At 42.0% G+C, this 16,193-nt stretch overlaps 1 protein-coding gene across 1 annotated transcript in view; it reads left to right on the forward strand.

Moving 5' to 3' along the window:
* The window catches only part of PLCE1 (phospholipase C epsilon 1), a 397,028-nt gene that overhangs the window by 254,209 nt on the left and 126,626 nt on the right, over positions 1-16,193 (forward strand). The window contains exons 4-5 of the mRNA XM_030203041.1: positions 4,677-4,822; positions 8,404-8,662. Coding sequence (XP_030058901.1) covers positions 4,677-4,822; positions 8,404-8,662 — 405 coding nt within the window. The remainder of the gene's footprint in view (positions 1-4,676; positions 4,823-8,403; positions 8,663-16,193) is intronic.

Consider the following 16,193-nt stretch of genomic DNA (forward strand, 5'->3'; position numbering starts at 1 on the left):
TAGCTTTCCTAACTTGTTTGGTTGGTTATCCGGATACTAGTATAGAATATTAACGGTACTCAGGTAATTTCCGGCAGCCACTTTATACCTGGATGTTCAGTGCTGCTGTCCAGGTATGGCTCAGCTGTGATTATCTGAATATAAGTTTAAGTTCTGTGGTCAATGTTTTAAAGCAACGCTGATATACAGTTTAAAGAATTGGAGAGAAGTATTTTGTATTAAAGTCGTGATTCATGCCAGAGATATATTTGAACAACTAGTAAAAATGCTTTTCCTATTCCTTGAAGTATGACCTTTTCACACTTTTCTTGTTTGATTATGTGTTATTAGACCACTTATGGTCAAAATCCATAAGCATGCTGGTGGCCTGTGACAATGTAATGCTCCTATCATGGATTTTCAGCCCTTATATGGCTACTATGAGGACAAAAATCCATCTGAATGGCCCAATACTATATAGAATGAAGTGGCAGAGAGGGCAGGTGGAGACAGGATGGAACAGAACATTATCCAGATAGGAGCTGTATTCATCTGCTCTCTGCGTAAGTTATATATTTAGTTGAAGCCTGTTAATAACAGGGAACAGAAAACAACCATGAAGTGGGATTAAGGAAGCAACTTTATTGGGACCCGACATGGATTGTGTTTTAGCAAATAGCCTGTGTCAGAAGTTGTTCAGAAACAAATTTTGTAATACAGTGCTTCCTGTAGAATATGAATCTTAAAAAATATATCAAATTCTACACTTTCCTTGTATTAGAATGATACAAAAAATCAGTATCTTGTGCTGAAATTATAATATGGAGGAAAAAGAGCCTCACAGAGCTCCTGGACAATATATCTGTCTATTGGAGCTAAAACGGATCTTAAATTGATCCTCTGTTCATCATTGGCTCTGAAAAAACCCCCCAAAATTAATGTTTCAACAGCAGTGACAAATATAATAGTTCCATTCTAATGTTACTTCACAAAAAAATTGGGAACTAATTTTGTTTCACAAAATATTAGAACAAAGTGTAAAATAAACACTTATCTATAACGCTAGAAGACTTCAATCTTTCTTCCTAAGGCGCTCCAAGCCAACGTGGCCAGCGTTTCGTAAAAAACTGCTTCAGGGCTTAGATAGCGCTCGTCTTCTAAAAAAGAAGAAAGAGACATTCTCATTATTCATCACTGTAGTAGCAAGACAATGTCTAGCTGATTTAATCGAATTTGCCCACTCACATGAAAGCCGCTGTAGCGGTGGTCTCCTGCATTCAGCATTGCGATTGTTTCAAAATGGCTCAGATTTATATTCAGTGACGTCAGACGCTATGCCATGGAACAACCTATCATTGGATAGCAGTACTAAAAGCTATTTAAAAGTGTACTGCCGTTCATGACAGTTTTAAAAGAAATGGCACCATTCTACTTTTGAATTGAGCCCTACAGGTTCTAAAGATTGCAATCGGTAAATCCACCTCTGCTCAAATTGTAGCAACAGACGGCGGATATCTCCCCCTCTCGGAGATCTCTGGATACATTGCAAAATAACACATTTAAAGTCTTTAAATTCATGTGCTTTTGTTTACAATGTGTAACCAATGGTGAACCGATCTTTTCAATGTGTATCGCACTTCTATGTTCAATTAATCGTGTAATTAGCATCCGGGATGTCTGTCCTACATAAATTTTATTGCAAGGACATTTTAAGGTATATATTACATTCTCTGATGTACAAGTTGACAATGATGTTAATTTATATGACTTTTGGTCAACTGGATTAACAAAAATAGTGGTTTCATCCATAATATCACAGAAACTACAATTCCCACATTTAAAATTCCCGTGGGCATTGGATGTCTGAAAAACATCTTCGGTGGAAAGCACTGCAGGGCATAAGGATTCTTTTAAATTTCTGCCTCTATTATATGCAATTCGTACACTGGCCACGTTGGCTTGGAGCGCCTTAGGAAGAAAGATTGAAGTCTTCTAGCGTTATAGATAAGTGTTTATTTTACACTTTGTTCTAATATTTTGTGAAACAACAATTAGTTCCCAATTTTTTTGTGAAGTAACATTAGAATGGAACTATTATATTTGTCACTGCTGTTGAAACATTAATTTTGGGGTTTTTTTTCAGAGCCAATGATGAACAGAGGATCAATTTAAGATCCGTTTTAGCTCCAATAGACAGATATATTGTCCAGGAGCTCTGTGAGGCTCTTTTTCCTCCATATTATAATTTCAGCACAAGATACTGATTTTTTGTATCATTCTAATACAAGGAAAGTGTAGAATTTGATATATTTTTTGAGATAAACTTTTCCATACCTCGTATACTGTTTTTTAGTGAATATGAATCTTATACAATCAATTAGTGGATTAACTGAATAAAGGATCCCCCCCCCCCAAAAAAAAAAAAAAAAAACAACAAACAGGCCTGAACTAAACATGTAGCACTAATACATTGACCATTTATACTGATATGTATACTCAGCACTGTCATGCTAACTATACATATCAGTTTAAGCACCAGCAGTTAAATAGGTATGGTCATCACTACCAATGAATATTGACCCCCATGTTTTTAAGGTGAGTTCTTGGATGTGATGGCTTTAAGATGAGCTCTTTGGTGATGTGGCTGATCTTGCATGACTGGACATTATCCGGCCGATATTCAAAACCATTTAACTGGCCAGGAATGGCACCTGGCTGGTTAAAAGGTACTTAGCCGGCTATCCGCCAATTTTTAGTGCTGGCTAAGTTTTGCAGCCAAGTGTGGCCGTGTCAATAGCAGGTTTATCTTTGGCCACTATGAACTTAGTTGGTCAGGGCTGAATATTGACCTGGCTGGCTATGTTCTTAGCAGCCAAAGATGAATCGGATATTCAATGCCGGTCACCAGAAATGACCCAGCATTGAATATCCGGGCTCAGTGCGACTGTGGAACCAGCCCAGCAACCTCTCGCAGTCTGAATATCGGACCCTCTGGCTATATGGTGAGCTCTTAGGTGATGTAGCTGGTCTGTATGACTGGTCATTATGCTTATTTTTATTTATTTATTTTTATTTATTTACGTCAATTTATATACCGTATCTTGTTGCTACTGCAAGACAGAACGGTTTACAATTTATAAAAAGAAGCAATACAATAAGTACAAATTGGACAAACATTAGAACTCCAATCATTACAGGAAAGCACAGCAAACCCACAAACTAGCTACATAAGATGAAAACAATATAACTCATGATTAGTACACAGGAGAACACCGCAAATACAAAATTAAATACATAATATAATATAATGAGTTGAGCATTTGGGTGATGGGCTGATCTTGTATGAGTAGGGGTTATAATGATAAGTTGAACTCTTGGGTGAGGTGGCTGATCTTGTATGGCTGAGCATTATGGATATGGGGCGATCCCTTCGCTGATGGGGTTGATCATATGTGAGGATTCACTGTGGGCCCAATATGGAAAAGCACTGATGTGATCTGCAGTGGGTTTCAGCTGATCTACGCTTTGTAGACTTAGGCAAATAACGTCTGCCATGGAGTTTGCTGTATAGCCCAAGTTATGCATTTTAAATTGAGGTGGAATATGAGATGGGCCAGATGTTATCGAGAATAGCAAAATCCAGCTGTTGAGGTTTGAATGGTAAAATTGCATGATTAACTTGAAATGGATAATCTGTGCATGTGAAGGGCAAGCTAATAAATACATATCTGCATTTACATGCCACTTGCGTACCTAAATACAGTGAAAAGTGCCAGTTATGTGTTCAGGCACCTTAAGATCTATTCTATAAGAATGGGAGTAAGTGGTTACACTATCTCATTATGATTTTGTACTTCGCCATGAAGGTTTTTATGAATGGTGATCTATAAAATACATGAGCACGTAACTGCACAGGGATGCCAACGTAGGCGGAGCATGGTTGAGGCATGGGTATGTCTCCCGCTTTCACGCATAATGGACAGAATACTGTAAGTTATGCACACAGTTGCTGCATTTTTATATTCGTAGTTACGCCAGTTGTTGATTAGTGTTCTATAACAGAATCTGCCTAAACTTAGGTGCTCACTTGTAAGATTTCCACTAAAATGTTGTGCCACTAGGTTCAGCGGTCAGGCTCGAATGCTTAGCCTGGCTAAAACCTTTATAAATTTATACGGATATATTATCCATAAATTTGGGGGCCTTTTACTAAAGGGTGTTAAGTCCTAATGCGCAGTTCGTGCGCCAAAACAGGCTGCCATTTTTGCAGTATTTTGCCTATTAGCTTGCATTAACCTCATATTAGCTAGTTTCCAAAAATATTTTTTGCACCGGGGGGGGGGGGGGGGGGGGCATACTGTGGATAGAGAATGGGTGTAGAAGTGTTAAACAGTTAGTGGATTCGCATTAGCACGTGCTAACTAGATAACACAGAGTTAACATGGGAGTACTTAGCACCTCTTAAATAGGAGGCGGTAAGTGCGCCTGCATTACTTTGATTTTGGTTTTGAGAGTACCACGCACTAATCAAGAACATTAGCACACAGCCTGAAAGAAATAATAATAAAATGCCTGACTTTTATGCCGTGGTAAATCTGGGCTTTAACGTGTTGGAAGCCCAGATTTTGCCACAGCTTAGTCAAAGGGCCCTTCTCTGCTTTGTTCATTTGTCTGAATATGTGCATCTGTTTTTTAAGGTGAGCTCTTGGGTGACGTGGATGATCCTGACTGCAGGCTCTATGGAAGAAAAGCGAGAAGTCTTCTCACACTTGGTCCATGTGGCAAAGTGCTGCTGGAACATGGGCAGCTACAATGCTGTGATGGAATTCCTTGCAGGACTCAGGTACCTTTCAAGAAGAAAAGATATGCTGAATATAATGAGAGAGACCGGTATATAACATTTACTTGTGCCATGATGACTAGAAAGTTCTCTCACTCACAGAGGTTTTGTGCTGTTGTTTTTCTGCTACCACCAGGGCTGCCGAGAGACTGGGCCGGGCCCAGGGCAGGGCTGCCCCTGGGGCCCTGCCCCTACCGCCCCCCCCCCTGAGGTCGCCACTGCCGCTCCCCCCTCCACCCCCCCGAGGTCGCCACAGCCACTGCTCACCCTCCACCCCCCCAAGGTCGCCGCCGCTGCTCCCCCCTCCTTCCCTCCTTGTGTCCCGCCCTTGCGGAAGTTACATCAGACAAGGGCGGGACACAGGGAGGGAAGGAGGGCCGAAGGGAGGCGTTCTGCTGCCTGCAGCGCTGCTTTCACGGAGGTGAGACTGCGATTTCAATGCAGGGGGCAGACGGTCAATGACAGAGGGTGGGTGGGACTGCGGCACTGGGCCCATGGAATTTTGTCCCCCCTGCCCCCCCCTCTTGGCGCCTATGGCTACCGCCACCTTCCTCCTGTCAATACCATACAGGTCTCTGTGAGTTTCAGCTGCATAATTCATGAACTTCCATGCTGATCTCAGGGTTCAAATATCATGAGACCAGTAAGGGAGTTCCTGCACCATGTGGCTCAGACTTCCTGAGAGCCACACAGTTCAGAGAGGAAGAAGTCCTGTTCAAGCAGTATTGCAGAACCAGAAATAGTATCACAATCAAGAGAGCTGGCCTAATTGGAAGTCTGGGGAATGGCTAGCTGGTGGTAGTGGCTCTGAGAAGTCACTAGCTGGGTGCTGAGGGCTAGCTGGGAGAAATATAGCTGGCTACATATGGGAGTTGCATCAGGGGAGGGGCTGGTTAACTGATTTGCAGGGCGATGAGAGAGTGGGTGACCAAATGGAGGAGGCAGTGGCATAGCGGGGGCGGCTGCCACCCGGGGCGGATCGCCGCTGCACCCCCCCCGGGTGCAGACCAACACGACACCCCCCCACCGGCGTGGACCCCCCACCCCCACCGGCATAGCGCCACCCCGACACGGTCCCCACCTGCCTACAAGCTCCATTCATCTACAGCGCTGCTGTAAAGAAGAAATTGCTTCGTCGGCCCTTCCCTCACTCACTGTGTCCCGCCCTCTGACGTAACTTCCTATTTCCTCAAGGGCGGGACACAGTGAGTGAGGGAAGGGCCGACGAAGCGATTTCTTCTTTACAGCAGCGCTGCAGATGGATGGAGCTCGTAGGCAGGTGGGGACCGTGTCGGGGGGGAGGCGCTGCGCCGGAGGGGGGGTGGACAGATGCACCCCCCCACCCGTTGACATCCAGGGCGGACCGCCCCCACTGCCCCGCCCTTGCTACGCCACTGGGAGGAGGGGGAGGAAGATGATGGAATAAGTGATGGAGACTGGCTGAAAAGGAGGGATAACAGAGAGGGACAACAGACGGGTAAATGAAGAGAGATTGGGTGAAAACAGGTGGGGGACTGACAGGGAAAGATACAGGGTGATGACAGGGTGAGGAGATGATAGAGAAAAAGAGAGACTGGATGACGGGATGAGAAAGAGAGAATGGGCAATGATAGAATGGAGAAAGGAGAGAAAAGGCAAGACTGGGTTACATTAGGGTAAAGAGAGATTGAGTGATGATATGGTGGGAAATGAGAGAGAGAGAAGAACCAGGTGATGTCAGGGTGGGGAGAGTGCGATAGAGAAGGAGACCATGTGATGTTGGGTGGGGGAATAAATGAAAGAGAGAGGGAGAGGCTGGTTAAAGAGGGCACTGCTGGCTGTCGATTTCTGCCAGTGGCCTGCAGTGGTGCATTCAGAGCCTGACTTAGTAAGTGTTCTTTTTCCTTAGAAACAGAATGGAAAAACAATGGAGGAAAGGTGTAAAAGATCTCAGCTACTGGATCCTAAATCCAAAGAAAATGTATCAAGGCTTCATCTATGTGTATCTAAATATGTTAATATACATTATCTTTTGCTATATTGTATTACAATTTCTGTTAACATAGTTTAGCACACACAAATGTTAATACGGAATTAACAAGGTCTAATGTGAACAAGAGGTGCATTGCTTGCAAAGTCCTGAAAAACAGATCATTAATGTTAAAAATGATTACTGCAAGTCGTGTCAAGCTATGTTGTTTACATTAACCAACTGGCTAATGGTAGTTAACTCAGCTTTAGGAGTTGGATAAATAATTTATTTATTTATTAAAGGTTTAAACCATCATCTTGAGGGCCCATTTAGAATGGTTTGCAACACATCTTTAAACCAATATAAAACAGTCATAAATGTTTTATAAAATATCATAAAAATTGTCTTCTACAAACACTAAACCCCCAACCGTACCCTGCTATTGACCAAGGGACACTGTTGGCTGACTCAAGTTTGAAAGATAAGACTAAGGTGCTAGCGTACTGATATGGCAGAGAGGTGGAGGTGGGGATCAGCCCATCTTCAGCTGGGAGGATGGAGGAGGGGGAACTGGAGATTCTTTCAGGGCTAGCTTTACCAGCAGCAATGATGCCAACATGGCAAGCATAACACACTGGCCTTATTGCTCCCAAAATCTGGATCTAGCACTGGATTTACTAAAGGCTTTATGCCCTTTAGTGATTTCAGAATTAGATCTGCAAATGAGGTTTAATGAATGAACCACTAACTCACTACACTGCAGGTAGTGAGATTTTGATTATGTGAGAAGGTCTAAGAAAATTTCTTCTGAGAGCAGAGAGGAGTATATTTTTGAACCAGGTCTAATAAAGATGTTTCCCAACAATGCACCAGGAAATGCCTTTAGAAAACAAGAAGTTGTTATTTATTTATTGTCACCTTTTTCTTTGGGCTTTCTACTGAATTTCAACCATCCTATGCTAGACTGCATCAGCTTCAGCTATCTGCAATGAACTGAAGGTTTCTCCCACTTTGTAAGGCACTCCCCCCACCCCCCACCCCCCCACCTCCTAGCTTAGCCAGTAAAGACTATAGCCCTGACCAGCCCAAAGAATAGAACCTTGGTTTGGAAATCAAACCAACCCCCCTGTTTACTAAGCCGCACTAGCGGCTGCCGTGTGTTAATGCCGACACAGCCATTCACTTTGAACAGGGGGGCAAGTCTTTCAATATGATATTCTTTTGGTGTGGTGAAAAATGAATGATAGTGACTCTTATTTTACAACTATATGCTGTATACTTTTTGTTTTGATGCAGTATAAGTACATGTACAGGTTTGGATGATATTGCATGATATAGGCCTTCCCAAAACTGTCCCAGTCACCCCACAGTCTGTTGAGTTTTCAGGATGGTCACAGTGAGATAAGTTCTACACAATTGTTCTGTATATTATAGGTTTCCTGAAAATACAATTGACTGTAGAGTCATATGAACAAATTTGGGAAGTCCTGGGGTCAAAGTCATTAACTACCTAATAAATGAAGATTAAACACAAGGAGCCACTGATCCATCCAAACAAGTTTACACTAGTATTTGAAATCTGCAAATCATTTTATTTTGAAATTGATTTCTGAGGCCCTTCTTTGGAAAACAGGTCAAGGAAAGTTTTGAAAATGTGGCAGTTTATGGACCAGTCTGACATTGAAACCATGCGAAGCTTGAAAGACGCAATGGCACAGCATGAGTCCTCCTCTGAGTACAGGAAGGTGGTGAACCGGGCTCTCCATATCCCAGGCTGTAAAGTGGTTCCCTTCTGCGGTGTCTTTCTGAAGGAGCTCTGTGAAGTTCTCGATGGAGCAGCCAGTCTTCTCAGACTCTGTCCATGCTACAGTTCTCAGGATGAAACGTTAGAGGTAAGTCGTGGAGAAATACTGAGATCTCCCAAGCCTGGTACATGGGACCTCAGTCATGTGATTTTTAGGTTAACCAAAAGGTTCTTGGACCACATGTGTGCAGATGGAACGCATGGTTATTTATTGTTCATTTCCAGAAAATTAGACACAGTAAAGGGTGCCCTGGATCAAGTCTGGGAAAACTTTCAGTAAAGAGCTAAGCAGCAGAAGTAATATGGACCATAGGGCTAGATATGTAGATAAATTGGTAGTGCTCTACACCATAGTGCAGAAGGGAGTAATACAGTGGATTTATGGATGGCAAAGTGAAGGCAAGGGATCCTGCCTGTCCAGATGACCTGATACACCACAAAACACCTCCTCTTGCAGACTTCTTCATTATAACTCATCTTCAAATTTACAAAACCTAGATTTAGGAAAGAAATCTTTTTTTTTTAAAGTTTTTATTTGCTGGTTTGATCCAGATGTTTTGAAATTCCAGATATAAATCCAGCTTGAAAATGATTTCTCCTGTTCACTTACTCCTAAACTTCCAGCTCAGAGTCAAGTTAGGGTAGGGTTACCATATTTTGTCCCCCCAAAAAGAGGACACATGCCCCGCCCCCTTTCACACCCTCGCTCCGCCCCCTGTCACATTTTCCCCCCCCCCTGTCCACATACCACATCCCCCCCCCCCCCTGTCACCCCCCCTCCCTCCTCTTACCTTACTACTGCCCTGGTGGTCTAGTGACCTCTTCGGAGCAGGAAAGAGCCCCCCTCTTTCCTGCCCGGAGCACTGCCCTACATGCATCCTTCTTGTTGCTGTTCCTCGGCGCCGATTCAAAATGGCTGCCGAGAGTTGAAGTCTCGCGAGGTCACTTCAACTCTCGGCAGCCATTTTGAATCGGCTCCGAGGATCAGCAACAGGAAGGATGCATGCAGGGCAGCACTCCGGGCAGGAAAGAGGAGGCTCTTTCCTGTCCCAAACGCAGAAGAGGTCACTAGACCACCAGGGCACTAGTAAGTAAGGGGAGGCTAGCAATCTGCCCATTTGTCCGGATTTCTGGACAAACGGGCAGATTGGCAAAACCCGTCCGGTTGCCCGGACATGCCCTCAAAAAGAGGACATGTCTGGGTAAATCCAGACATATGGTAACCCTAAGTTAGGGTCTACCATCATTAGCCTTCATTAGCTGGGGATTTTTTTTTTCTGTATTTCCACATCCGCCTCCACTATAGCTAGTCTGGTCATCACAGTGACAGTCCTTGGCTGGGTGTTATGTGCCAGGGCTCCCTCCTGAACCTTCCAACCACAAGTCCTGAATCTGGCCATTCAATATCATCCTTAAGCGATAGCCACAAGTCCTTCCCCCACCCCCCATAGCTGTAGATACTGCCTCTTGAGCTTTCCCAGCACCAGCGGACCTGAGGATTATGAGACACAATGTGGGGATCAAACAATGGACCTTCTGCTTGGTAGTGCACAGCACTTGACAATGGGCTGACCAGATTTCTAATTTTTATTTGAAATTATTTATATGCCACAACTTTAAAGTACTACATGGCTTATAGAAAACAAATAACAAAATAAAACCTCTATAACAATCACATGCAAACAAAAACAGAACTAAAATTAAAAATAAAATAATACTTTAAAGCAGTGGTTCTTAACCAGGTCTACAGGACATACCAAGCCAGTCAGGTTTTCAGGATATCCACAATGAATATGCATGAGATGGATTTGCATACAGTGGAGGAAGTGCATGCATATTCATTGTGGATATCCTGAAAACTTGACTGGCTGGGTGTGTCACTACTGGGTTGAGAACCCCTGCTATAAAGAAGTAATTAAACAGGCTAGCTCAGAATTCAAGTTGATCAAAATTCTTCTGTGTAGATACATAGGAATAAAATACTGTGTTGGAACCTTGCAGAAGAAAAAGAACTCTGTCTTAAATTTTTTTTTTCTTTCCCTGGACTGTGCATGTCAGGAGGCCTGTGTTCATTCTCTTCTAGCACTACAATTACTCCTGACCTTACAAAGAGGTTCCATACTCACCCATCAGCTCCTTAAGAGGACCAGGAGGAAATTAACCTCCCTGTTTACTAAGCTGCGCTAGCGGCTGTCAGTGCGCTAATGCAGACACAGCCCATTCACTTAGTAAACAGGGGAGTAAGGCATTTATTTTCAAAAGAGAAAAATGCCTCAAAAGTGGCACAAAGTGCTAGATGGACATTTTTCAGGGAAAACCTCCATTGTGAATGTCTAAATTCAGTTTTGAGACAGTTTCCTCTGCAATTCATCTAAATCACAAGGTGGGGGGTGTTGGGGAGGTGTTTTGGGCAGGCCCAGTATTTGGACATTTTCCCTGGATAATGGAGCAAGATAAAAATGTCTAGTGCAAAATTTTTGATGTTTTTATCTGAACCTGTTTCAAGCATGGCTAAGTCACTAAAAGGTGTCCTAACTGACCAGCTGATCACTGGAGGGATTAAGGCATGCCCCCCTTAATCCTCCAGTGGTCACTGACCTCCTCCCCCCCCCCAAAGAAGTGACAGTACATACCATGCTCTGTGACAGCTTCAGATATTATGACGATTCCTAATAGAGCAGAAAGCTGGTCCGTGGAGTAGGCTAGTGGTCAGTGCAGTGAATTGTAGAGAAAGAGACACAGATCCATATTCCACTCTAACTAGTACACTTATGGAGACTTCCAAACCCCACAAAATACCAGCTGTACCTATAGATAGGAAACACTTGCAGATCTGAGGGCTTTTTAGTGGTGTACAGAAGGTTTTTAGGTGTACCTGGAGGGCTCATAATACAAAATAAGGGTGTTAAGGTGGGATTTAATTACCTGGGTCCATTTATATAAGTCCACTGCACTGAACACTGCATTGGTTGAATTAAAGTCCTTGCTATTACCTTCTATATCTGTTGGTCTCCTGTTTGTTCTGCTGTGCCTAAAGAAATATGTACTGAGCACAAAAACGTCTGCAAATTAGAGATTTTTGAAACAAAAAAATAGATGTTTTTCTAGTTCGAAAATTGCCATGTTCAGTATGAGAATTTTAGAGGGAAGTATTTCACCCCTATTGGCTAAATTTAAGTGGTGGTTTCAAAAGGTGGTTAGTGAGTATATTCATTTATTTATTTATTGGGATTTATTAACCGCATTTATGAAGAGACTCACCCAAGGCGGTGTACAGCAGGTACAATTTAACATAAAACTTACCATTTTTTAAAACTGCATAACAATAGTAAAATAACCAAGAATAAACATAAATACAATAAATGAGGTAAACTTGAAAATAGTAAATTGAAACCTAATAATAAAACTACTGTGAAACAGTGTCAAAAATATACACATTTAATAGCACTGGAATTCAAATACCAGAGATATGATGCAATGTTAGCATGATACTAATGATACACTTAATAAGCATGCGTTAGCTCATTCAACTTAACATAGATATGATGCTAGTCGTGGGTAACTAGAAAACAATAAAATGCTGTGTCGGCATTAACGCCTGACTTTGTAAACGGGGAGGGAGGGAAGCAAAATTCAGCTCAACACAGCTAATGAAGTTAGTATATTAATCTGTGATATGATATCAGAAACGTTTATGGAATGTTCTCAGACAAAAGATGTCCTGACAACTGCACTGTAGTATAAATTTCCACATCTCCAGAAGCTATCAGCTTACTGCAGATTCCAAACTCATTTTTACAATCTGAAACTCTACACACCCCCTTGGATGGAGACATGATCTATGGCCATGTGCCTGGATTTTTCAGTTAGGTATAATGACAGCATTACTAACCTTTTCTACCCTGCCCACTTGGCTCCTCTTCCTTCAACAGGTTCAGGTGCAATCATGGAGTACAGCTGCCAAGTTATGCATTTCCAGAAGGGACATTTTAGGCCAGTCCTGGATTTCTAACAACCCTATCATACTGTATTATGGGCCCTGTGACTGATTTCATTGGTTAGAATCAGGGACTACAAATACCACACTGCTTTAGGATGGAAGTTCAAAACTAGGATCGGCCAAAAAGCCCGCCCCCTCTTAGAACTGAGTAACTAGGTGGCTCTGCATAGAAAGTTTTCCTTATAACTGTGGGACATTTTTCATTTGGGCAGCTCAAAATGATTGAGGTGTGTTGTTAAGAGACTGAATGACCCAGTAGTGAATGGTAGAGCAACTTTGGGTCTCTGAGCATTTTATAAATATATTTAATATCTCTACTCATGACTAGATTATTGAACAGTCCCACCATAGAGCTGTTGTAAACTAATCTGTTGACATTGTATGTAGCAAACTATGCCATACATTGTATTGTTGTTATTTGAATATTTTTACTGCTGTAATTGTCTATTGCTAATGTTTGATTTATTCTTACTGTACTTCGCTGTGAGTGAATTCCTTCAAAAAGGTGGTAAATAAATCCTAGTAAATAAATAAATAAATCTGCACTTTCACAATAGTATTAGGGATGTTTTCTTTACAAACTGGGAAGCCCTTCCAACTGCTGCCCTCTGCCAATAGCACTTAGCATGTTACTTATACTAGCTAGTTCTTGATCTATATTGCTAAAGAGATATCAAAGTTGGGTGCCCTCATCATCTCAACATCATAAAAGAGCGGAATCTTTATAAATATTGTCACATGGATCAATTCTTAAATTAAAAATGTAATTTCAGGAAACCGTAAAATTTATTAAGAAAAAAATAATTTTAAAAAGAGACTTTTCATAGCTTAGGAGTCCTTTTACAAAGCAGTGGTAAAAAGTGGCCGGCAGTAGTGTGAGAGTGTCTTTTTGGCATGCGCTGGGCCCCTTTTTTCCGTGGTGAGAAAAAGGTCATTTTTTTAATGGGCTCGGAAATAGGCGTGCACAAAGATTAAAACTAGCTCGTGCCTATTTACAGCCTGTACTCTAACCGCCAGCCATTGCCCTAGCGGTAAGGGCTCATGCGCTGCCTGCATGGTAACCGCGCAGTGTGCACCAACTTGGCCAAGCTGCCAATTACTGCCGGGAATAACCCCTGTGGTAGAAAATAGAAGAATATTTTCTACCACGGGATTTGGCACGCACCAAACTTGGAATTACTGCTGGGCACACCTGCACTACCCCGGCAGTTGTTCCCACAGCTTTGTAAAAGAGCCTTACTGACTGCCCAGTATTCAAAAGGATTTAGCCAGCTGCTGACTAGTTAAATTGCTTGGTCAGGGCTAGCCGCTAATATTCAATGGCACTTAACTAGCAAAGAGCCACTGAATATCTTGGTTAGCGCCAAACTGAAACCCGGCTATCTTGGGGCATTCCAGGGGAGTGGTCAGCACTTGGCCACTTAAGTGCTGATATTCAGTGCTTAAATGACCAGGGTTAGCATATAAATGGGACCACATAAATGTCTGGCCTATCTTTATTCGGTAACCCAAGTCTTTCTCGCGATTGTAGAACAGTGCTTTTATTAAACTGTTCTCAGTCAAGACTCAGTACTGCTTTTCTGTTTAAGAACATTCCCCTTTCGTTTGGATTCTCTCTTTTTAAATGATGAAAAGAGGTGGGTCAGGTGGTTTGATGCTACTACTGAGTACTGCCATGGGATGTGATCTGGGTTTGATTCTTGTGTCTGTGGAAGGAAAGTTTACAGCTCCCAAGAAGAGAAAGAAAAGGACTGTCCATGGAATGGCCAAATTAAATATGTCGCGGTGGGAGGGAAAGAGATATAAAATAGGAGGAAAATCCCCAGGTGGTAGTTGCACCTGATCAGTTGAATTAGAAACCTAAAGAAGCAGAAGGAAACTGTTGGACCGAAAAAGCAGTTCACTGAATGAGAAAAGAAAGTGAGGCCAGGAGGTATTTAAAACGTATGTATGTGTAGAGCAGGGTCAGCCAGTGTGTATTAAGGAGCAACAGCCCCACACATCAGCTCCTTCTTGGTAGACTGTAGACAGAACTGCTCATGAGAACTGGCATCAGCAAGAGGTGGAACTTCAAATAAAAATTCAAATTAAAAAATTCTCTTTTCAATTCTTTGAACGAAATAAAACAGACTTTTTAAGAAAGCTGGCAAACATTTTTAAAGTTGTATGTTTTTTTTAATTGAAATAAATAAAAAGGATACAAGAATAATAATAATATAGATTAGCCCATAAGCCTGTCACAAAGCTCAGCCTTTACAACCGCATCACAACAGAACAAGAGGGAGAGGAAGAGTAACCAATAATTATGTATATTGTATAATAATACTGAACCACAAGAAGTCTACTGCTTCCATATCCAAATTATATGAATACAATTGTTCTGCATTTCAGCTGCCATTAATTCAGATTTATGAATCATACTCACTGAACGCCACCAGCACCACCAGAAAGTAAAATTTAACTTAGTGACATCTTTCCATGAACTTAGGGGTCCTTCCACTAAGGCGCGCAATTCGTGTGCGCTAAATCTAAGAAGCCAATTTTATATCTATTGGCTTCGGCTCCTAAAAAAAATCCACACAGTAAACATTTCTGCCTAAGTGTATTCTATAAGGAGCGCCTAGACTTAGGCACAGTATATAGAATACTCTTAATTAATATTCCAGTGCTTGAAACTATGCACCTCCATTTATACCAACAAAAATGTGACATAAATCCCCGTGCGTCGATTTTTACGTGCACTGGGCCATATTCTATAGCTGCATGTGTAAGTTTTGGAATGCCTATAAAACGCCCATTTCCCCATGTATAGCCATGCCCTTTTTGAACTGCGCACATTAGAATTTAGGTGCAGTTCATTACAGAATACGCTTGGCAAGTTGTGCACTTAAATTCTAATTATTACCAATTAGTGGTTATTATTGCTTATTAAGTGCTGTTATCAACACTGATTAGCTTGTTAAACCAATTAAGTTATACACGCTGTTATAGAATACACCTGGATTTCTTCGCAAATCTCTAGGCACGTTATTTAGAATCCGTGGATATATCCATTAGTGCATCTTTTTTTTTTGTTATATTTGTACCCCGCGCTTTCCCACTCATTGCAGGCTCAATGCGGCAGGCAATGGAGGGTTAAGTGACTTGCCCAGAGTCACAAGGAGCTGCCTGTGCCGGGAATCGAACTCATTTCCTCAGTTCCCCAGGACCAAAGTCCACCACCCTAACCACTAGGCCACTCCTCCACTCCAAAAGGACCCCTTAGAGACTCATTCAGAGTGTTACAGAAATACAGATATCAAAATTTCCTGTGAGGGTTGAGAAGCTCATCAGATAAGAAATGGGTTAGGTTTCATTAATAACAAAATTTACGTACCATGGTCCTAATGTGCTCCCCAAAAGATTGCAAGCATGCACAATGAAACAACATGTGGAAAGAAATTTCCAATAGTATTAGAATAATGGCAGCATAAATTAGAATATACTAGTTGAAGTTTTGAGTGTCCTTATCAGCCTGTGCGATTGCATAAGGGTAGATCGCATGCCCTTGCACCAGAAACTAAGCCAATACTGACAAACATTTTTACCTGGCTTGCCTCGCCACTCTTTTGTACTGTAA

Source organism: Microcaecilia unicolor, chromosome 5, assembly GCF_901765095.1.
Source record: "Microcaecilia unicolor chromosome 5, aMicUni1.1, whole genome shotgun sequence".
Classification (NCBI taxonomy): Eukaryota; Metazoa; Chordata; class Amphibia; order Gymnophiona; family Siphonopidae; genus Microcaecilia; species Microcaecilia unicolor.